At 55.7% G+C, this 20,607-nt stretch overlaps 2 protein-coding genes across 3 annotated transcripts; both read right to left on the minus strand.

Moving 5' to 3' along the window:
• Window positions 1–471: 471 nt before the first annotated feature.
• On the minus strand, window positions 472–13,029 carry SNX1 (sorting nexin 1). The gene is made up of 15 exons (XM_027698126.1): window positions 12,882–13,029; window positions 9,443–9,545; window positions 8,485–8,621; window positions 7,884–7,950; window positions 6,760–6,803; window positions 5,683–5,824; window positions 5,125–5,203; window positions 4,798–4,873; window positions 3,987–4,100; window positions 3,760–3,853; window positions 2,634–2,839; window positions 1,825–1,968; window positions 1,391–1,471; window positions 1,017–1,088; window positions 472–891 (listed from the first exon to the last, which is right to left on the minus strand). The coding sequence occupies exons 1-15, from the start codon at window positions 13,011–13,013 to the stop codon at window positions 841–843; spliced, it is 1,542 nt and encodes a 513-aa protein (XP_027553927.1). The 5' UTR covers window positions 13,014–13,029; the 3' UTR covers window positions 472–840.
• A 2,751-nt stretch (window positions 13,030–15,780) lies between these two features.
• Window positions 15,781–20,601, minus strand: PATL2 (PAT1 homolog 2). Of its 2 annotated transcripts, XM_027698124.1 has the most exons (17): window positions 20,523–20,601; window positions 20,343–20,411; window positions 20,180–20,245; window positions 19,640–19,807; window positions 19,435–19,524; window positions 19,086–19,240; window positions 18,894–18,977; window positions 18,669–18,807; window positions 18,443–18,563; window positions 18,270–18,367; window positions 17,892–17,936; window positions 17,599–17,735; window positions 17,202–17,361; window positions 16,790–16,930; window positions 16,611–16,708; window positions 16,384–16,533; window positions 15,781–16,176 (listed from the first exon to the last, which is right to left on the minus strand). In XM_027698124.1, exons 1-17 carry the CDS (start codon window positions 20,553–20,555, stop codon window positions 16,137–16,139), a joined length of 1,794 nt encoding a protein of 597 aa, XP_027553925.1. In that variant the 5' UTR covers window positions 20,556–20,601; the 3' UTR covers window positions 15,781–16,136. The 2 variants fall into 2 exon arrangements, with proteins under 2 accessions (XP_027553925.1, XP_027553926.1); XM_027698125.1 differs by lacking the exon at window positions 15,781–16,176 and having other exon boundaries at window positions 16,380–16,533.
• Between the last annotated feature and the right edge of the window lie 6 nt (window positions 20,602–20,607).

Genomic DNA, 20,607 nt, shown 5'->3' on the forward strand with positions numbered 1-20,607 from the left:
AAGAGGGGGGGGAATGGAGGAGCCGCCGGGACGCCGCTTTACAGGGATAAGGGGAAAGGAAAGTGGGAAGTCAGAACCAAGCTGCGTTTTCCTTTTTTTAAGGCAGAAGGGGTATCGGTTTTGGTGAAATCCACACGTGGGAGGCTGGGGGGAGGTTGGAGGGGCAAACCTATCCCTGGGCACATTGGGACAGTAGCATCACACCCCCAAAGGCTTCCCAGTGGATTTTAGGGAATGCCACAAAGTGGAACTGCTACAGAGCCCCTGCTGAGCTCAGATCCTAAAAACGGCTCCCACTGGGAGCAGGGCAGAGAGCCAAAGCCTAATCAGGAGCAGGGACAGGTGGCCAGGGCAGTGTCCAAGGTCACCCTTGTCCCTGACACAATACGGGGAAGGCTCCACTGCCTCCCCCAAACCCCACGGAATGTGCCGTTAGCTCTCCCTGCACCCACCCCCAACACTCAGAGCCTGTTTGCCCTGATAGAAGTTTTATTACAGAATTTTAATGGCACTGCAGGAGTAAGATAAATCATTAGAGCCCTAAAACCCTGCCTGAAAAATAGACATTTGCCAGATCTTGATAACCCCCCTGGCTGCGGGTCTGGTCTGGAAGCAGGAAACTAGTTTTTCTTCAGTAAGAAAATATATGTTGCTAAATGAAAAATATACAGTTAGAAGAGTTACTGGCTCGCAAGCTGCTCGTCTGGGGGTGACACCTCTACCAGCTCCAGCATGTGGAACGAGGGGTCGCTCACGTGGAAAAGAGGAGGAGGTATAGTGTATATATATATTAAAAAAAACCAAAAAAAGGCAAAATAAAGGTTTGTTCGCTCGGTCCGATTACGAAATGGCCTTGGCTTCAGGCAGGAACGCTTCCCAGTACTTCACCAGCTGCAGGGAGGAGAGAGGGAGAGAGTCAGGAACCTTGAGGACGCACTTGCAGAGGGGGGTCACACTTGAGGGGTTCACAACCTGAGCCTGAACTTGGAGGTAAAACCACATCAGGGGCCACTCACCTGTTGCTGAGAGTTTAACAAGGTCTCAAGGTATTTCGTGACGTGGTTTCTGAAGTCCTTGGATTTCTCTTTCTGCAAGAGATGGGCATGAGGCTGAATCAAATACCAAAACCCTCCTGAAAGAGAAACTGCCAGGATGTTCCTGTTCCTCCTGGGGCCTCACGAGAGGACCAGCACAAGGGCCTGGGAGATGGAGGATCTTTGCCCACCCACCTTCATTTGAACAGATACCCTGTGGAGAAGCCCCCTCAGCCAAAAGCCCTCAGCAGTGCCCCAGCTCACACATGTCTGGATTTATGGATACTGCTGGACACCCAGGTGCCCCATGGCTGACCCAGGCTGGCGTCCCCGGCCGAGGGCTCCCCCAAACATACCTCAAACCGTATCACTTCCTTGCGGATGACGGCAGAAATCCGCTCAAAGTCCCTTTCATACTGTGTCACACGGGACTCCCACTGTGGAGAGAGGAAGTGTGCTGTTTCAGGGCAGGGGAAGGAACTCCTGCTCCCCTCTCCAATGGTGTCTGTAGCCACGACTGGATGTGTTAGAGGTGTTGCTGGAGCAGAGCCCGGTGTTCCGGGTCCTCTTCACCACAGGAAGTTCGGCAGGGAAATCACGGGAGGTGGGACCATGAGCAGCTCCACTCAAGGCTGACTTATCCCTTGTTGCAGCTTGGCCATAGACACCTGCCCCTCCTGCTCAGGAGGTCCTCCCCAGCCCCGACGATCCCTTCCCCAGCCCAGAAGGTCCCCTGCCGGAGCACGGAGGGTAGGAGCAGAGCAGGGATCCCATGCTCCTCATTCCCTACCTCCGAGATCTCCTCCTTGGCCTGCTGCAGCTTGTCAGGTTTGTTGGCCCACAGCAGCCTGGCCTCCATCTCCCTCTTCTTCTGCAGCATGGTCTGGGCATCCTGCCACCGCTGCCAGGTCTTCATGCGCTGGTCAAAGGCTCCCTGGAGGCAAGGAGGGGGCAGAGGTTGAGCTCTGTGCTGCCAGAGCAGCTCCAAGGGGCTCTGCTGGCAAGGAGACACTTGCCAAGGGGATACCTGAGGTGCTGGACCAAAGCTGAGCCAGAACACAGACTGGATCCTGCTCTGGAGCACCCACAGCTCCCAGTATGGACTGGCAGACAAGGGAGGTTGTGTCCTGGCCTCTGTAGCCTCCAGAAACTCCTGCTCAGAGGCAGGATGTGTTTGGGGTGGGAAGGGCTCAGCCTGCAAGACCTGCTGCTCTCTTGGGATTTGCTTCTTCCAGCCTCTGGCAGGAAAGCCAGAGCACCAGACTTGAAGACTAAGGCTCTTCCCCAGCAGGCACTTGGCAGGTCTATCTGCACCACCTGGATCACAGGTCATCAGCTCACAGCCTCAGCCTTCACCTCTGGAAGGGCTGAGGCCACTTACAAGCTGGGAACTTGCTCCACATCCCCCCTGGAGAACAGGGGGCATGGCCAGGCCTCACCCACCACAATTTTCCAACTTAACTACATGCTCACCTGGACAACCAACAAGTTTCCCTGTTCCTGGAGAAGCCATGCCATGTGTGCCCTCTGCTTGAGTTTGGAAGACCTTCTGGCATCCCTAAGCCTAAGCTGGGTACAAGGAGTAGGAGCAGTGCTTACCCTCACAACTGAGAGGAGGCGGATGTAGTCCCCCAGGAGCTCGGCCAGGATGAAGAAGTCATTGTTGGCCTGTTCGTGGTGCAGCTGTTCAATCTTCTCTTCCACCTCAGCCAGCTGGGACAGCGCCCGGGACAGGGCCGTGTTGTCCTCCGAGCTTCCCAGCATGGCCAAACTCTTGGCAAACTGGGCTGTGTTCAATGCCAGCTCTGGAAAAGGGATGAGAGTCAGGAGATGGGCTGGGGTGCACCGGGTGCTCCCCAGCCCAGGGTTCAGCCCGAGGAGTTGAATCCCAGGAGACATCAGTTGGAAGGGCCAATGCTGGCTGGGTCAGAGCCAGCAGCTTCCAGCCACAAGGAGAAGGGAAGCAGCCGAGCAGGGGGACAGGCACAGCTTTGCAGGAGTCAGTCAAAACATGCAGAGGAAGGAAAACATCCCCACTCCCTGCCAGAGGATCACTGAGAAGTAAGATCAGCTCTGCTCAGGTTTGCTACAGCAGCCTTCATTCCCACGAGAAAGGGCTAAAGGAATTGGGACTGTTCAGCCTGGAGAAGAGAAGGCTCCAGGGAGACCCTAGAGACCTTTCCAGTGTCTAAAGGGGCTCCAGGAGAGCTGGAGAGGGGCTTGGGACAAGGGCCTGGAGGGACAGGACAAGGGGGAATGGCTTCCCACTGCCAGAAGGGAGGGATAAATGGGATATTGGGAAGGAATCCTTCCCTGTGAGGGTGGTGAGGCTCTGGCCCAGGTTGGCCAGAGAAGCTGTGGCTGCCCCTGGATCCCTGGAAATGTTCAACGCCAGGTTGGACAGGGCTTGGAGCGACCCCAGAGAGTGGAAGGTGTCCCTGCCCAGGGCAGAGGGATGGAACAAGATGAGCTTTAAGGTCCCTTCCAACGCAGACCATTCTGGGATTCCATGATCCCATAGAACATGGGTTCCCTTCCACACCACCATCCCAAGCTTGTGGAGCTGGACAGAAGAATTGGGGTGACATTTTTACTTCTGTCTCCCATGATGAAGAGACTCAGAAGTGTCCCTGGGACACCCAGCACTGCTAACCCCCCTCAGGCATTGCCCAGGGTGTGACTGTCACAGTCCAAGCCCCGGAGTGCGTGGTGCTGATCCGGTCACCTTTCCGGTGGTTCACCAGGGTCTCCACCACCGCGTGCAGCTTCCGCAGCCGCTGGTCCTCACACTCCACCTCCTGCAGCTTCTCCTCAAACCACTGGAAAAGGTAAATCCGCAGCTGATTCCCACACGTGGGGCTTTCCCTGCACCCCGCACCCAAAGCTGGGGCTGGGAAGGGCACATGGCTCCGGAGCGAGGACAGGGACAGCCCAGGGTGTCCCAACACTTACTATGTCTGATTCATTCATCTTGATGGTCATTTTACTGACAGCATCTGTAGCTTTGTTGAACATCTTCAGTATTCCTGCTCCACTCAGAGTCTGGGTGCCTACTGCTCTTGGGAGCTGGAAAGGAATGGAAAAATTTGCTTTGAGATATGAAGAGATAGAGACAGGCTGGAGGGCCGGGGGGGCTCACCTGGAGAAGAGAAGGCTCCACGGAGACCTTAGAGCCCCTTCCAGTGCCTAAAGGGACTCCAAGAGAGCGGGAGAGGGACTTGGGACAAGGGCCTAGAGGGACAGGTCAAGGGTGGATGGCTTTCCACTGCCAGAGGCAGGGTTAGATGGGATATTGGGAAGAAATCCTTCCCTGTGAGGGTGGTGAGGCCCTGGTACAGGTTGTCCAGAGCAGCTGTGGCTGCCCCATCCCTGGAAGTGTCCAAGGCCAGGTTGGACAGGGCTTGGAGCAACCTGGGATAGTGGAAGGTGTCCTTGTCCATGGCAGGGGGTGGGAATGAGATGGGTTTTAAGGTCTCTTCCAATCCAAACCATTCCATGATTCCGTTTTGCCTGAGGTAACTGCTGAGTGATCTCTCCCTGCCCTTATCTCAACCCCTATGCCTTTCATTATATTTTCTCCCCCTGTCCAGCTGAGGGGATGATGGAGCAGCTTTGGTGGGTACCTGCTGTCAACCCACCACCCCAGTTCCCATTCCCACTCTAAGAGCAGAGTTTTGCAGCATCCTGCCTCCTTAACTGCTTAGGTACCATTGCCTTCAGCACTTCCAAGAAACCTGGAGCTACCTTATTCCGTGCTACTGACCTCTTCCTTTTCCAAGAACTCCCTGACGTCTGGGTCCTGCAGCATGGTTGGATGGCTGACCACTCTCCGGAGGTACCTGTGGAGAGGAACACACATCAGGAGTTGCTTTGGCAGCAGCAAACCTGGCTCTGAGCCATCAGAGTGAGCTGTGACATGCTTGGTATTTACTTTGGAACAGCAACTGGAAAGCAGGAAATCAAAGCCAACAACTGTTCTAATTCACCCACCAATCTTCCTACCTCCCCATGGACTTTGGTGATGCCACCAGGCAAGACCAGACCTCTCAGAGGTCCCTCCCTTGGTCAGGGACAGCTGTTGGGGTTGTACCTCTCGAGAGCAGCCCGACGTTTTTCTAGGAACTCTGCAGAGGAGGAATCTTCTTTCCCAACTTTCACTTTGGTCATGCCTGGCACAGAAGGAAGATGTGATTTATGAGCTGCTCTAAAACTCCACACAGAAGGTAAAGCGTTTATTACAGACTATCAAGGTGATAGTAGAGGAATCTTACAACAGGAATTAGGCCTTGGATCAGCATGAGCTACTTGGAAATTTAAACCCAAGGAGTTTTGACACAGAAAAGAGGCAAACCAGTGGTCTGAACTCAAGTGAAACAGCAATTCAGTGACACCACAGAGGTTTTACTCTACACCAAGCAGGTGTGGAAGTATCTGTGAACTCCATCAAGACTTTCAGCCCAGAGCTGCAAGTAGGAAACCAGAGCTTTGTCTGTGCCACAGAACCCAGGTTATTTTCCTTGGTTTCTCTGCAGATTCTATCAGCTCTGAGACTGCTGCAGGCCTGTCCTCAGGCACAGAGCTCACCACCAGAAGGACCTACAAGAGCTGTGAAGGCCCAGTGCTTGTGCTCTGCACCTCCACCACTCACCTATGAGGCTCTTCTCAGGCGGCGGAGGGACAATGAACCCGTTTTGGGCATGTTTCTCCGACAGCTTCTCATAGAGACCCAGAAAGTCACTGAACCTCCTTTTCACTGAGAACTGCTTGTTCCTGAACATCGGCATGCTGGTCTGGGGGGAGAGATGGGATTTGGGTCAGACATCCCCAGGGAATCTCACCCAGCACACATGGCCTTACCAGCTCTACCTGTCACTGGGATGTGGTGGGACAGCGTGAGCTCTGCAAGAGGCCAGGAGGGAACAGAGCAAGTTTTGGCCCAGGTTTTCCCTGATTTTCCTCCCAACTGTTCTCCTTGGAGCAAGCAGCATCATTAATGGCACTAAATAACTGAGCAGCTGGTAGTGTGGCCACAGGCTGCTTGGTAAGCCCTGCCTGTTGCCTAATCCCATCATCCCTGCTCCACACAGGAACAGGGACCCCCTGCAGGTCACCTAAAGCCTACAGGGGCCACCAGTGCTTCAGGATGTGTTTGCAGAGCAGGATTAAGGATAACAAGTATTCTAGTCCCCTCTTCAGTCCATGGGTTGCCTGTAGCCCAGCAGCCATGGTACAGGCAGCTGGAACAACTTTCCAGAGCCCAGAGGAGCACTCCAAAGCACTCCAGCAGCTGCAGGAGGCTCCATTTCTCTTGGAAATTGAGGGGAACGGGTCCTGACATGAAACCAGCTACAGCAGCAGCTCTGCAGCAAGTGCTGAGCTCAGGTCAGCTTAGTCTGATGCTGCCATTGGCACTGAACCTTCAGCAACAGCCCCGGTGTCTGGACGTCATTCCTGCTGCTCCCTTGAATGCAGAGAATCCCTATCAGCCAGAGCTGCAAAGAGGGAACTGGCTGAGAAAATAATGCCAGTCTCATTTCAAATAGATTCCAACCCTATTCCACAGCTAGGCTCATCCTTTGCGGATTATAACTCCTGAATCCATGGAACAAGGCATTCAGGCCTCTGTTTATTTAGGTCACTGCTGGCTTGGCTGAGGACAGACAGTCCAGCTGCCTTTATGCATGGAAAAATAATGGAGAATCAGACACAGAGGAGTTAAACATACCTGTGTTGACACTTTGTAGGCTACATAGGCATTCATGCCATCCCCTATGGAAAACAAAAACGGGATGTTGGATTCACATCAGCGCTTTCCACTATGCCCTGAACACAAGCACAAGGCTCCTGGCCTTTTCCTGCCTCGTCATTCCCAATTTTGGGTCTAACAGAGCCCTGGATTTCACATAGAACCACAGGCAGCATGCTGCCTAGACAGCTGCCCAGCAGCCACCTCCCCAACCTGTCTGCTCATCCCTCCTCACACTTCCCACGGAGCCAGCTCTGACAACTGGGCGCTTGTTGCGCCGGCAGCGTTTGGGTCGGCTCCACACTTCTGCTCAGCACCCAACAATTTGGGGCTGTGTGCCACATGAAGAGTCTATTCACAGGATGAGACAGGCTGGATGGGGCTGGATCCTGGAACACCACAGAGAGTTTGCTCCAGCTAACACAGAAATCCCCTTGTTTACCTGGTAGTTTAACCAAAGGGCATCCTCAGAGCTCCAGTGTTACCCCTAAATCTACCTCTGATTTGCACCTCCCAGCTCAGAGATCACAAGCCATGGAGTGGGAACAACCTGCCACTCGTGAGGCTGCTCCTCTGGCTGGGATCAGGTGTTCCCTTGGGTTCTCTGCATCCCAGGAATTTCCACATAGCTGCACAAGGCTCTCTGACCCCCACTTTATTTAAATAGATAGAAACCCTCTTGCTTCTCAGTTTGAAGCCAGAGCTGCTTCCCTGGCAAGCACAGCTGCTAGGGAAGGTGCCAGAGCATGGAATAATACACTTAGTTTCAGGTTAAGGGAGTTTTGCTTACCCTGTGCCAGCTCCACACAAGGCATGTCACATTTCCAGGCCCCAAGCATCCCAAAACCCCAATCCTGCCTCCCTGGCTTTCCAGAAGCTGCCTCTGCCTTGCTTGTTTTCACCCCAGGCATTTTGCTGTTCCCAGCATAATTTCTTTGAGATCCTGGAGGAAGTCTTGGAGAAGTTCCTCCAGGATCAAGTCTGTTCTTGGAGACAGCCTGACAGCCAGAGCTACAGCACAGAGGCTGGAGCTGCAGTAGGTCCCACAGCCAAGCCTGGCTCCTTTAACAGTGTTCACTCTGCAGTACAGGACAGTAACTCACCAACTTTCTCCGGGTCACTCACTCCTACAGTCAGCTCAAATTTGTCTTCCTGCTCCTCCTCCTCCAGCTGTTTGGAGCAAGCACACAGGGACAGCAAGTTAAAACCAGAAAGCCAGACCTCAACCCACCCCAAACCACTACGGTGAGCTTGTCACCCTGCCTGGGCACCTCACTCCAGCCAGGGCCATTTTATAAAGCCTTCCAGCTCCTCACTCGTGTCCAGGATACACATTCCAAGGACCCCAAACTGGATTTGTCTTTCCTACACTGCTATCTGCCCAGACTGATGCACGAACTGCTCAGCCCCAAGGTGAAACTCTGCAAAGCTCTGAGTCCCAGCTCAGGCCCCCAGGACCAGATCCACCACTTGCTATTTCAGCTTTGGAAGCAGCCTGCACTTCCACAGGAGTGGAATGTCACCAGTCTGACCTAAGCTCCACTCCAGTGGTATCAGTCCCAGACTGATACCAGTCATGGTATCCAGTATGGCAATTACAGTAATTACATCCTTTCAGGTTCATGTTTGCAACTGAGTAAACGGACAGGTTCCTGCCAAGGATAGTATGGAACCAGCAGGACAGGTAGGAAGAGCAGTTCTCACCTCTTCATAGCTCTTTGAAGGGTTTCTAGAAGAAGAACTTGCAGCTACGTCTAACGAGGGGGGAGGGTTGGATGCTTTGGCCACCTCCTTCTTCTGGTTGTTCTGCGTGCTGTCGAGGGACAGCTCCACAGTAGCATCTGTCAAGAGAAGTTTGTAAGGTCAGCCTCTCTCCTTGGGGTTTCTGGAAAGGCAATTGCAATATTCTCTGGTTCATGGGATCTCAGGAGTAACAATAGTCTTAATTAGCAAAAAAAGAAATCCATCGGGAGGACACCCGTAAGCACTGGGAAGAGCACGACTTAAAGCAGTAAGAGCATTTGATCGCTCCTGCTGGGGAACATTATGTTAATCCAATGAACTTCTTATTCCAGAAGGAGCCAGGCATCATCTCCTTGCTGTATGCTAGAGGAGCTGCACATTGGAACAGCTAAAGCCGGATTTTACCTGGCACGCAGGCCAGTCTGGGAGGAAGGTGCCTTCCCAGGCCTCTTCTCCATCCAGAGGATATAAAAACCTCCACCTCTTAGCAGAGGTCTCCAAAACTGACTCTCTGCCAGAGTTGTCCCACCATGCCAGGGCTGGGGAAGGTCTGAGCCTCCTCATTTTCACCTGTTGAGGGGTGTTGTGTTTCCAGTTCCTAGGGAACAGCCACGTCTCTACTGGAGACACTTCCTGCACTGGCATACAGGTAGGAAAAGGTGGATAATGAAAGTCTTTTAACTCTGAGGAGACACTCACCATCAAAGGTTTAAGGTAACAAAACTAAAGCAAACCAATTTTTAATCCTCTTCAACTCCCAAACAGTTATTCCTGTGGCATGATTATCCTGGACACCTGGAAGAGGATACTCCAACCTTCCCGAACACAACGCAGGCTAGAACAGGAGTTTGAGATGAGTACTTGTAATAGTCCTGAAGCTCCTAGTGGCCCAGTAAACACCCAGCAGACACAGACTCACCTGCAAATAGGTCCTGATCATCCTGCTCCACATGAACCCCGTTCTCTTTGGAAGGGCTGCTCACGGGGAGGAGAGATTCCTTTTTCGGGGCCGGGGGATTGCTCTGTGAGAGGATTAAAAGCACAAAGACACAAGGTCATTTATGCTGAGGGATGGAGGAGCAAACATGGCACTTCCTCATCACCCCACCCTGCTGCCCTTCCACCCACCCTTCAGTGTCAGCATCTTTGCCACTGTTAAGGACACCAAGTGTCACACCAAACTCCACAGCCAGTTTCCACTGATTTTTAGCAGAACAGGAGCAGCTCGCAGGTCACTGGGATGTGCCAGCCCACCAGGAAAGACCATTCTGGCTGCTGTGAGCAGCCTTGGGGACAAGGAGACAGCCCACATGAGAGCTTGTATGCCAACCAGTCCACCCCAGCAGAAAGCAGAGCTGCTCCTGCATTCCTGTTATGGAGGTCAGCATCCCAAATCATTCCTCAGTCATCCCTCATCCCAATTCACCCTTCATTTTGCAGGCAGACAGATATTCCAAGGAAGAATGGGACAGCAGTGCTATTCTGTAGGTCCTGGCAGAGAACAGAACGGGTCTTTGACAGGCAGTAAATGGAGCTCTATTAGCAGTGACTCTGGACCGACAGGCTCCTTGGCACTCTCTCCAGCAAGGAAACGCTGTCAGATCCCGCTGCTCCTGACGGAGCAAAGCAGTGCTGAGGCAGCTCCTCTTTGAGGCGGGCTCATGTCTTTGGGTGGCAAAAGAAATAGCCTTCAAAACACCCACTTGATGGTGAGTCCTCCTGTGTTTGAGGATGTTTTGTTGAGGAGGGTTCACACAGATCCTCCACTGCAGGAGCTCTTCAAGCTGGTAGACAAATCCCACTCTGCGAGGACAAAGTAGTTTTCTACCAGAACCGCTTCCCAGTTTCCCTTAAATTTAGTTCCTCAGACATGAAAGCACCACACCCTGTTCCTACTTCTCCATCTGCTGCTACAGAGGAGCTGTGGCCTTGTTTAGCTCAGCCCACGACACGACACCAGCTGTCCCAGGGCCGGAATCAGCACCCCCCAACACCACGTGTGCGGGCAGAGGTGCCCCCGTGCCAGCCTGACACTTTTTTGGGAAGAGCTGGCCCTTGGGGGCATCCCTAGAGAAGGATATGGTCATACAGGGATCCAACCTCACAGTCTACAACTTCCTCAGGAGGGGAAGAGGAGGGGCAGGCACTGATCTCTTCTCAGAGGTGACCAGTGACAGGACCCAAGGGAGTGGCCTGAAGTTGTGTCAGGGGAGGTTTAGGCTGGATATTAGAAAAAGGTTCTTCCCCCAGAGGGTGGTTGGGTGCTGGAAAGTGTCCCCAGGTCACAGCACCAAGGCTGCCAGAGCTCAAGAAGCATTTGGACAATGCTCTCAGGTACATGGTGTGACTCTTAGGGATGGTCCTGTGCAGGGCTAAGTGTTGGACTCAATGATCCTTGTGGGTCCCTTCCAACTCAGCTTATTTTGGGATTCCGTCACAGGCAGGTGAGGTCCAGCTTTAGTTATATTTGGGTCTGACCCAAACCCTTCTTTTCCGGCTACTGCATGATGTCCAAGTGCTGCTGAGCCACATGAATGTCGGCAGCTGGGCGGATCTGCCTCCCCTGCTTCCCAGAAAGTGTTTTCCTAATGTTCAAGGGCGGAGAGACAAGCAAAGCCACCATGTTGCATGGAAGAGCCAAGTATTAGTTATGACAGTGGCTTCAACAACACCACTAAGAACCTGATAAGCTGCTGCAGCTCCCCAGCCTCCCCTTCCAGTACAGGAATTCCTGTGAAATTAAATGGCATTCATCCCTTTTGGTGGGCCACAACAAGCCACCTATTACATCCTCCAGTTCTTCACCAAAGAAAGATCCTGAGAAGCTCCAGGCCATCTCCATGACCTGGTGCCTGCCAGAGGTACCAGCACCTTCCTCTTGCCTGGCCCAGGGTTGCACTTTCCCAGGTTGTTTTCCAAACACACGACCCAGCTGTTGTTTTGCCCAGAGCAGTGCCAGAGTTTCATCCTCACAAGGTCACAATCTCTCCACAACCCCCCAGATCTGGCTTGTTCCCTTATCCCAGGCCACTGGCAACACCAGCACAGCTCAAGGACACCAGGCACAAGCTGCACCAGAAGCAGAGCAGAGGTCGCTCTGGATTTGTGCAGGTGGCAGGAGAAGCTTGGCCAGGCCATTCCCAGTGGATTCACATAGTCACAGCCACACTCTGCTCAAGGCCTCCCTGGGCTGGGAAACTGCAGAATGTTCCTGGAGAGCCTCCTGCCACAGACACCAATCCCTCCTGCACTGCTGGCTGGATCAGACAGGCTGGAAAAAGCCTGGGAGAGGTGGGCAGAGGTTCCTGGAGTTCAGGGAATCAATCTCGCAGCATTACAGCCTCCAGCCTGCTGGAAGAGCTTCTCTAGCAGAGATCCTTGCTCCACGAAGATGCTGATCCTTGGGAGGCCAGCAGCTGGTTGAGGAGGGATTCAGTTTGGGAAAGCAAACTGAGGCAGTGTTTTAACTCCCCTCCTGCCTGCCTGTCACCGCCAGGAGCAAACACCAGGACAGAGCTGGCACAGAGTTAGTGTCAACAAACTTCAGCAACCTGGAATTCCTGCACAGGAGACTGTCAGAAACAAGGAAAGGTGCTGAAATCCTTCACACCTCCCCCCTCAGCGTGGAATTTGTACAGCAATGCAGCAACTGTTCGCTGAACCAATACCACCAAACCCTCCAAGACCCTCCTTCAGCCCAGTAGGGCACTGGTGAGCCCCCTCCTACTAGGCAGGGGACACTGGATGCCTCCTGTCACCTCACCCCCACTGCACTGGGGGTTCATCCCTCAATCCCAAACTGAGGGCAGCGAGCACTACACCAGCCACACCAGGACCCTCTGGATGTCGAGGGGACCAGAACTGACAATGCTGGGGGAAGGCAGACGGGGCTTCCCCCCACCGTGAAGCCTCACAAGCTGCAGAGCAAAGAGGCCGAGCTGCAGCTGCCACTATGGGATGGTTTGGGTTTGAAGGGACCTTAAAGCCCATCTTGTTCCACCCCCTGCCACGGGCAGAGACACCTTTCACTAGACCAGGTTGCTCCAAGCCCCGTCCAGCCTGGACTTGGACACCAGTTCTGCAGGACTGGCCAGGTTACAACCCCGGGGAAACGAGGAGCAGCCGAACACGAGCCCCTTCTCAACCCCACAGACACGAGAGCCACCCCCGACCTCCACCCGGCCCCCAAGAGGAGGGGGCGCTGGGCTCCCTGCAGGGACATACGCCCAGAGCCATCGCCCCCCCTTTATCTCGGGGGGCTTTGGGGTGTTTCCTCCTGTTTTCACCAAGCCCCGCTGCAGCCTGCAGACACCGGGCCCGGCCCCTCAGCGCCCCCCGGGGGGTGCTGCCGCACTCACGCTGCCAGTGAAGATGTCCTCGCCCTCCGAGTCGCTGTCAGGGGCGCCGGGCCCGGGAGGTTCAGGGAAGGGCGGCGGGCGACGCTCGGTTGGGGAGGGCGAGCGGGACCCGCGGCCGCCGCCCGACGCCATCGCCGCCGCTTCCGCCCGCGCCGGAAGCGCCCGCCGCGCCTTAACCCGCGGGGGCGGGGCCGCCGCGGCGGACGGGCTTCGGATTGGCACCGCCCCCGTCCGCCCCGCCCACCCCCGGCACGGGCGGCCAATGAGCGCCGCCGCTCGGCGCGGCTGTAGGGCGTCGCGCGGTCACCATGGAAACGGAGGGGCTGGGCCGTACCATGGAGATGATTGGGGGAGCATCGGTCCCCCGGATGGAAGTGGCTGAGCCCAGGGCTCCGTGTCCCCTCAGCGCCTCAGGCCCCAAAACAGCCCTGGTTGAGCCTCTGCCCCTCCCAAAACAACCCAGGAGGAGCCTTTGCCTCCCCAAAACATTCCAGGATGAACTACCCCCCCCCCAAACATCCCAGGATGAGCCCTGTACCCTGATAATGCCCCAGGATGAACTACATACAACCTCCAAGATATCCTGAGATGAGCCACATACCCTGAAGATGTCCTAGACTTCCCTATACCCCTCAAGACATGCCAGGATGAGCCCTGATGAGCTCCATACCTTCAAGGCATCCCAAGATTAACCCCATACTCCCCCAAAACATCCCAGGATGAGCCCCATACTGCCCCCACCAGACATCCCAGGATGAGTCCTATACCCCTCAAGACACCAAGACATCTCAGGATAAGCTCTATACCACCCGAAACATCCCACAGTACACCCCACACCCTGAAGATGTCCCAGACTGAGTCCTACACCTGCACAAGACATCTCAGGATGAGACCTATATGACCTCCAAGACTTTCCAGGATGAGCCCTATAACCCCAAAGACATCCTAAGATGAGCCTCATACCCTCCTCAGACATCCCATGGTGAGAACCATAGATCCCAAAACATCCCAGGATGAGCTCTATACCCTCAAGACAGCCCAGGATTAACCCCATACAATCTCCAAGACATCCCAGGATGAGCTACGTACCCTGAAGATGTCCCAGGCTGAGTCCTATATTCCCCAAGACATGCCAGAATGAACCCCATATACCCACCAAGACATTCCAGGATAAGCCCTATAAGTCCCAAGATGTCTCAGGATGAATCCCAGACATCCCAGGATGAGCCCCATATCCCTGTGACAGTGACAGCCCTCTCATGGTGCTGGGTCACCACCACTCCCTCGGGCCACAATCCTCTCAGGACAATGCCAGGAGGAGCCAGGCAGGGCAACAAGTGAGGCAGAGCCAGGTGAGATGCCCTGGACTTCCACTAGCTGTGGGTTAAGGAATGTAGATGAACCATATGGGGGTCCCTGACCTGCTGGACGCCCCTCATCTGAATTCCTGAGTGCTGCCCCAGGGAGAGGGTGGGAAGCACTGAGAAAGCTGCTGGGTGCTGCGAGCCCCTCAGTTATGGGAGAGTAACAAAAAGAGATGGATTTTCCTTCTTTTCCCTCAGCTGTTTCCTGCAATGAAGCAGCAAAATCCAGCATAGACCTCCATCCCCTCACACTGGAGAACTTGGTCTAGTACGTGGCTGCAGCCATGTCACACTCCCATCCTTCATCCAGGCTGGCTGCCAGGCAAGAAGCAAACAGAAAAACATAACACAGCTTATCCTCATCTGAAGGACTCTCTGGTGTCCTCCCCAATTCCTGCTATCAGGGAACAGCTGCTCATTCCCTCCTGTCTGAAATTCCCTCTGAGATTTGTAACAGCAATGTCTGTCCTTTGGCTGTCAGGTGGGACCCCACACAGGCACCCTCCTGGATTGCCTCAGTGCGTTGGGAATGAGGACAACCTGCCAGTGTCACTCGTTTGAAGTGGATGGCTAGGGATGAAACACAGCTGTCCCAAAAAACTTCCCAAGGATGAAGTATGAGGAGTATACACACCCTTTAAGATGAGCAGGAGAGGCAGCAGGATGACAAACACAACTGCCAAAAGGATCTAGAGATCCTTCCACTGGACCTTGCACTCTGAAGCAGAGGAAACCAAGCTGCCTTGATAAGCAGTGGAGATAAATCCCACCCAACCCCTCACATCCTTATTTTCTGCAAATTCCCCATCTGATGCCTGAAAGATGACCATTCAAAGTGATAGTTTCACCTACTTGGGTTGGAGCTTGGGCAGTCTGAGGATAAGACAATTTTCTGCTGCAAATCTCTTCTAAATACACACCAGACTTGGGATGTCAGGTGTAGACCTCTGGGCAGGTGGAGGTGGCCCAGTCTCAGATGTCCCATAGGACTGGGGGAAATCCCAGCATAAAGCCAGGCAGGAGCCACAAAAATTCCTGGGACCAGAAATTGAACCTGCTCAGGCCTAGATGCAGGAGTGAGAATCAGGTTGGGGTAGCCAAAATTGCTCAGAAAGATGCTTCAAGGTACTTTACTGTGGCCCTGATTGCAAGACTTAGGACTAAAGAGTCTTTGGGAGCTCATTGGAGACAAGAGCTTTATGACCCACCCATGTATGTTTAAGATCCCCCATATCCTTTCCATGTGTTCCCAGGTACCTGCACGGATCTTTTCTTCCCTGTCAGGACAACCTCTGACTCATCTTCCCCACCACATCCCTTCTCTCCCAGCCCATTCCACTCCCTGGGCACTCAACCCCCCTCTGTCCCCAGCCACATGGATCCTCTGATCCCCTCTCCAAGCACTCCCTTCTCCTCCATCCCCCTTATCCTCCTCCTGCGTACTCTGAGCATCCCCCTCTGTGCTTTTCCTTCCCCTTTACCAGATCTCCACCATTCCAGACTGGGGTCTCCATGCCAAGCAATGCCTGCAGGACCCAGCAGAAGTTGCCCACAGGAGCCAGAGGAGCTAGTTAATCACCTTTTTATTTTATATCAAGTGCTATACACAAATTCCACCCCCCCCAGGTGCTCCCAGCGCCCCTGTGCAGACCCCGAACTCGACACCACTGCCAGGTACGAAGCCAAAATAAGTTACACCCTCCCTGTGCTCCCAGGCACAGGGGCAGGGCGGGATCAGCCCTCCAGAGCTGGTCCTGCCAGTGCCCACATCACCCAGAGTGCCCTGCACCAGGGTAAATAAATGTTCACTTCCAAACTCAAAAGTCATGGCATTGGGCCCTGCCCGTTCCCAGCACCACTGGCCCCGGATCCCCTTCCCGACTTCTGGGGCTCAGCATAACATGGCAGCCTCCGATGGCAGCGGGGAGCACCTGCAGGGGAAGGATGAGGTTGGAGCATCAGGTTGTTGACCCACCCCAGAGAAGCAGGAGCAAAGGCACAAGGATCAGGTCAGCCCCATGGAGGTCTGGAGTTAAGTCCAAAGGGGGACGGAAGCAGTAAGGCCCCAATGCTGTCCCGCTCCTCCTCTCCAAGAGGATCCCCAGGAGAGGCAGGGAGCCATTCCAGGCAGTACTCACTCCATCTTGGCTTCCAGGTGGTGGACAGTCTGCTTGTCCAGGTAGCGGCAGAAGAGCGAGAGAAGGTTGCTGGGCAAGAAAAGAGGCTCCACCAGCAAGGCCTTGGGCACCTGCGACAGCTCCCGGGCCACCAGGTACACCGTGTCTGTCCTGGAGGCACCGGCACAGAGGGTGAGCACCCCATGGGCTGGCAGATCCCCCACCCCACAGCTCACACAGCCCCTCACCACGCCTCAAAGTCTCCACTCCGCGGCTCCAATGGCACATCCGATGACAGCAGCCTCTCCCCATGGCTCAGCAGGGAGTAGAGTAAGGAGATCCCAAACTGCAGGGAAGCACCAGAAGGAACATCACAGCCAGCAGTGGTGGCATCCCCAGGGACACCACAAGGCTCAGGGCCACATACCTGGTTCTTCAAGGCCATGGTGAGGGGGAGCTCAGGGCACTCAGGCAGAGGATGCGTCAGCTCCTGCAGGACCTCGATGAGTTTGCTGAAGGTCATCCCGCCCACCACCTCATTCAATGGGCTGTAGAGCAGGGGGAGAGACTGGGCAGGGCAGAGGGGAGAGCAGGAATCTGAGACCCTTCGACCCGTCACAGCCACAGCCCCATCCCAACACCTGGTGGGGATGGACACTGCCACCACAACTGCTTTAACCCCTCGTGGAGACCTTTCTCCTCCTCCCTGAAGGGAAGAGGCTCATGTCTCATATCAACCCCACAAGACAGGACCCCCCATTGCCCAGAGTACCCCCCATTGAGAGCAGAAGGGGAAGGAGGCAGCCCAGTCCATCCCTGCCCTGGCTGGAGGTGCTTGCCTCATCTAGCACATCCTTCTTCATGAGGAAGGGCAGGTGGTGAGTGATGGTCAGCAGGATCTTCTCCCCTTGCTCCCGGGTCAGGTGGGGCAGCAGCCGAGCCACGAGCTTCTTGCCCTTCCGCACACACAGCAGCTGCAGGAATTCATCCTCTGCCTCCCTGGGGATGAAGGCTCCATTGGCACAGATCCCGAGGGACCTAGGGCATCTCTATCCATCCAAGAGGACGAGCATCAGCTCCAGCGGAGGGTGAGGCTCACAGGCAGGGTCAGCACAGGCCGGGGTGACACAGCAGGCAGGATCCAACACTCCCCGTCACCCAGACCTGCTCATCCACTGCCATCTCAGATCCACAAGGACCAAGCTGTGCTGCCCACTCCCCTCAGCACAGACTCACTCCTCGCTGTTGCAAGCTCTGATTTTCAAGGCATGGTAGAGACCCTCCACTTCTTGGCTCTGCTGCTCCTGCTCCACCCCCAGGGTGAGGGACATCTTCTGCTGTGCCTCTTCCACTTCCAGCAGCTGCAGGAAGAGCTGGAGAAATGGCACACAGTAAGGAGGAAGCTTGGAACATCTTCTACCAACTGGTTACCTGGGCCCCTGCCCAGGTAGATGTCCCACTGGGAGATTCCTGGATGAAAATGGAGCACCTGGGCCATCCCACCCTGCCCTGAATCGTTGCTTGCTCACCTTCTCGATCCTGTGCAGTGCCCGCAGCCGGTGGCTCCCTGCAGCCTTCAGGAGGGGAGAAAGGAAGGCACAAGAGTTACAGCCAGTCCCAGACACCACTGCTGGCCCAGCACTGGGCCAGCTGCTCCCTGGGGATCAGAGGTGGCTTCAGGACACAGAGCAATCCCACGGAGGACCATGGGACCATGACTACCCAGAACCCCATCCCACCCCTTGGCCAGGGACAAGCTGCCACTGCTGAGGTGGGACCTCCTCCAACTGTGTGCCCCATTCCACTGCTTGGGGCAGCTCCTATAGCTGTTCCATGGTCCAGGGGGACCTCAAAGCAGCATTCCCAGCAATTCAGGGCACCAACCAGCCTGGCTTCCCCTCACCTACCTCCTCCACGAGGGCATGGTGCACAGCATCAATGGCCCGGCGAGGGCTGTAGCAGGTGGAAACAGCAACCTGGCCCAGCGAGCCGGCGATGCGCACCACTGTGAGAGGGGGGACACGGTGAGACCACGGCCACAGCCCCTCACCCAGCCCCCAACACCTGCCCCAGCCCTCACCAGAGTCATAGGTCTCCACTTTCTGGATGAACGGCGTGACCAGCTTGGGGGTGTCCAGCTTGTTGCGCCCGCCCAACAGCTCCTCCTCCGCCTGCCTGCGCTCCAGACGGTGGTAGTACCACTGCAACAACAGGTCAGGAGTCCCCTCCAACACCCTGAAGGGTTCCTCTGGCTCCCAAAGCCCAGCCCTGAGAACAAGCCACAGGTGCTGCCAGCAGGAGCTCACCTGATAGTAGTAGTCATCATCTATGTTCTCGCTCTGCAGCTGGATCATCTCCACTTTGATGACCCAGTCCTTCTCCTTGGAGGTCATCAGCCCAGCGTGAGGGTCCACTTTAGGAGACCACGGCTTCTTGGGGGAAATACTGGCACAGGAAGAGACCTCAGCCTGCTGTGACCGCCCAGAGCCCTCCCTGCACCCCACAGCTTCCCGGGGACCCCTCATACCTACCTCTGTGCCTGCCTGCCCTGCTGCTGCCGCTGTGTTAGGATCCGCTGGTGCTGGGGGTGCAGCTGCGTCATGTGGCTGGGCATGCTGCAGGGGAGACCAGACAGGGGTCGGGAAGGGCTCGGAACACCCCCAGAGCAGGGACACCCTCCAGCTGCTTTGTGGGGTCCCACCTGGACACCCCACTCTTGCTACCTGAGGTTCAGCTGGCTGTTGGCTGAGGGGCTGAAGAAGAGAGCAGGGTCCAAGGAGGGGGACATGGGCCCAAAGTGCATGGCCAGGGGCTGCAGTGGGCTGTCCATGGTGGGGGACCCGGGCTGGAAAGGGGCTGGAGACGTGTACCCTGCAGTCTGAGAGGGAGAGAGAAGCAATCAAGGGTCTGAGCCTTCCCTTCTGAGCGCCCTGGATGAGTCAGCCAGCTCTGTGCTGGCTTCTGGCTCCCATCCCCACAGGGGCCACCCTCTGGCACCACACCACACCTGCCACTGTCCCCATGCCCTGCCGCTCCAGGGCCATGGTGGTGGCTCCCAGCCCACAGCATTACCTGGTTGGAAGTGAAGAGTGGAGGGGGCCTGCGAGCTGGCGGGAAGGGCCGTGGGGGGCACGGGGAGCGAGGAGACATCAGAGGTGCCTGCTGCAGGGCAGGAGATGGGAAGTGTCACTGGGACAAGCCTGTCCTCCAGGCTGCACCTCCAGGGACAGGAGGACAGAGAAAGAGGGAATGCAAGAGCCCCCCTACAACCTGTTACCTGCTGGATGAAATGCTGGGGGAAGGACTTGGGGGACATCAGTCTCAAGTCAGGGTGCTTGAGCCGGGGAGAGTCCCCATAGCCCCTCTGCACACGGGAGCCAAGAAAGTCAAAGGCCATGTTGGTGGATGGTGGGGGCCTCTCCAGGACCTGGAGGATGGCTTTATCCTGTAGGGAGGAGGCAGCAGCAGGTGGGAACGGGGCCCAGCTGTGATCAGTTTAGTTTCCCCAGCACCAGGCAGCTCACCAAAACCTTCAGTCACTGCTCAAACAGACCATGCACCACCTGGGCTCTCACCGTGGTAGTGCAGAGCAGCCGGGAGCCCAAGGGAACACCCAGCATGGGGGTCCAAATCCCCCCAAACTCAACAGTTTTGCCTTCAAAACCAGGCTCTGCTTTGAGTGGGCACCTCCATCCACAGCCTTGGCACCCAAGACACATCCATGCACCTCCAGAGGTGTGATGGAGATTCCCCAGTCACCCCAAATCCCCTTGTAACCCTTGTCCCAGGGTAGGAGGGCCTGGCTGGCAGTACCCACCTCCAGCACATGGTGGGGTGAGACACTGCCAGGGCAGGAGCCCCACGTCCCAGGATCCATCGTCAGCTGGAAGACAGGGAGATGGTGGGCATGGGGCAAGAGGGCCAGGGGACACTGTGGGGGCTGCTCAGCCCCATCACCAGATGGGAGGGGACATTTTTACCATGTCCTCCTTGTCAAACTCTGCCCAGCAAGCACCAATCCTGCTGTCCAGCACCGCCGAGTCCTGGCTCTGAAAGGAAAGAAGAGTTACAGGTCCGTCTCCCTCCCCCAGTGCCGTCTGTGGGGCACGACCCACTGGAGTGGGGATGAAGGGGGGAGTAGGGGGACCCTCCTGTGTCACCTCCAGTGTGGGTTTGCTCTGCACGGCTCTCATCACTGCCGGGTCTCCTAGGTCATTGGGGTCCTGCTCTTCAGTCTCCAGCTCC

Source organism: Neopelma chrysocephalum, unplaced genomic scaffold, assembly GCF_003984885.1.
Source record: "Neopelma chrysocephalum unplaced genomic scaffold, ASM398488v2 Primary Assembly neopelma1_124, whole genome shotgun sequence".
In the NCBI taxonomy this organism is placed as follows: Eukaryota; Metazoa; Chordata; class Aves; order Passeriformes; family Pipridae; genus Neopelma; species Neopelma chrysocephalum.

Bases quoted from the DNA above. Each gene is read 5' to 3' on its own strand.
- SNX1 (XM_027698126.1), bottom strand. From the start codon at position 13,013: ATGGCGTCGGGCGGCGGCCGCGGGTCCCGCTCGCCCTCCCCAACCGAG. The intron at 1,472-1,824 runs GTAGGGAATGAG...CTCTCTCCACAG, and splicing joins CCAAGGAGGAGATCTCGGAG to TGGGAGTCCCGTGTGACACA. The intron at 1,089-1,390 runs GTATGTTTGGGG...CATCTCTTGCAG, and splicing joins AGGAAGTGATACGGTTTGAG to AAAGAGAAATCCAAGGACTT.
- PATL2 (XM_027698124.1), bottom strand. From the start codon at position 20,555: ATGAGAGCCGTGCAGAGCAAACCCACACTGGAG. The intron at 20,412-20,522 runs GTGACACAGGAG...CTTTCCTTTCAG, and splicing joins AGAGCAAACCCACACTGGAG to AGCCAGGACTCGGCGGTGCT. The intron at 20,246-20,342 runs GTAAAAATGTCC...CCTGTCTTCCAG, and splicing joins AGTTTGACAAGGAGGACATG to CTGACGATGGATCCTGGGAC.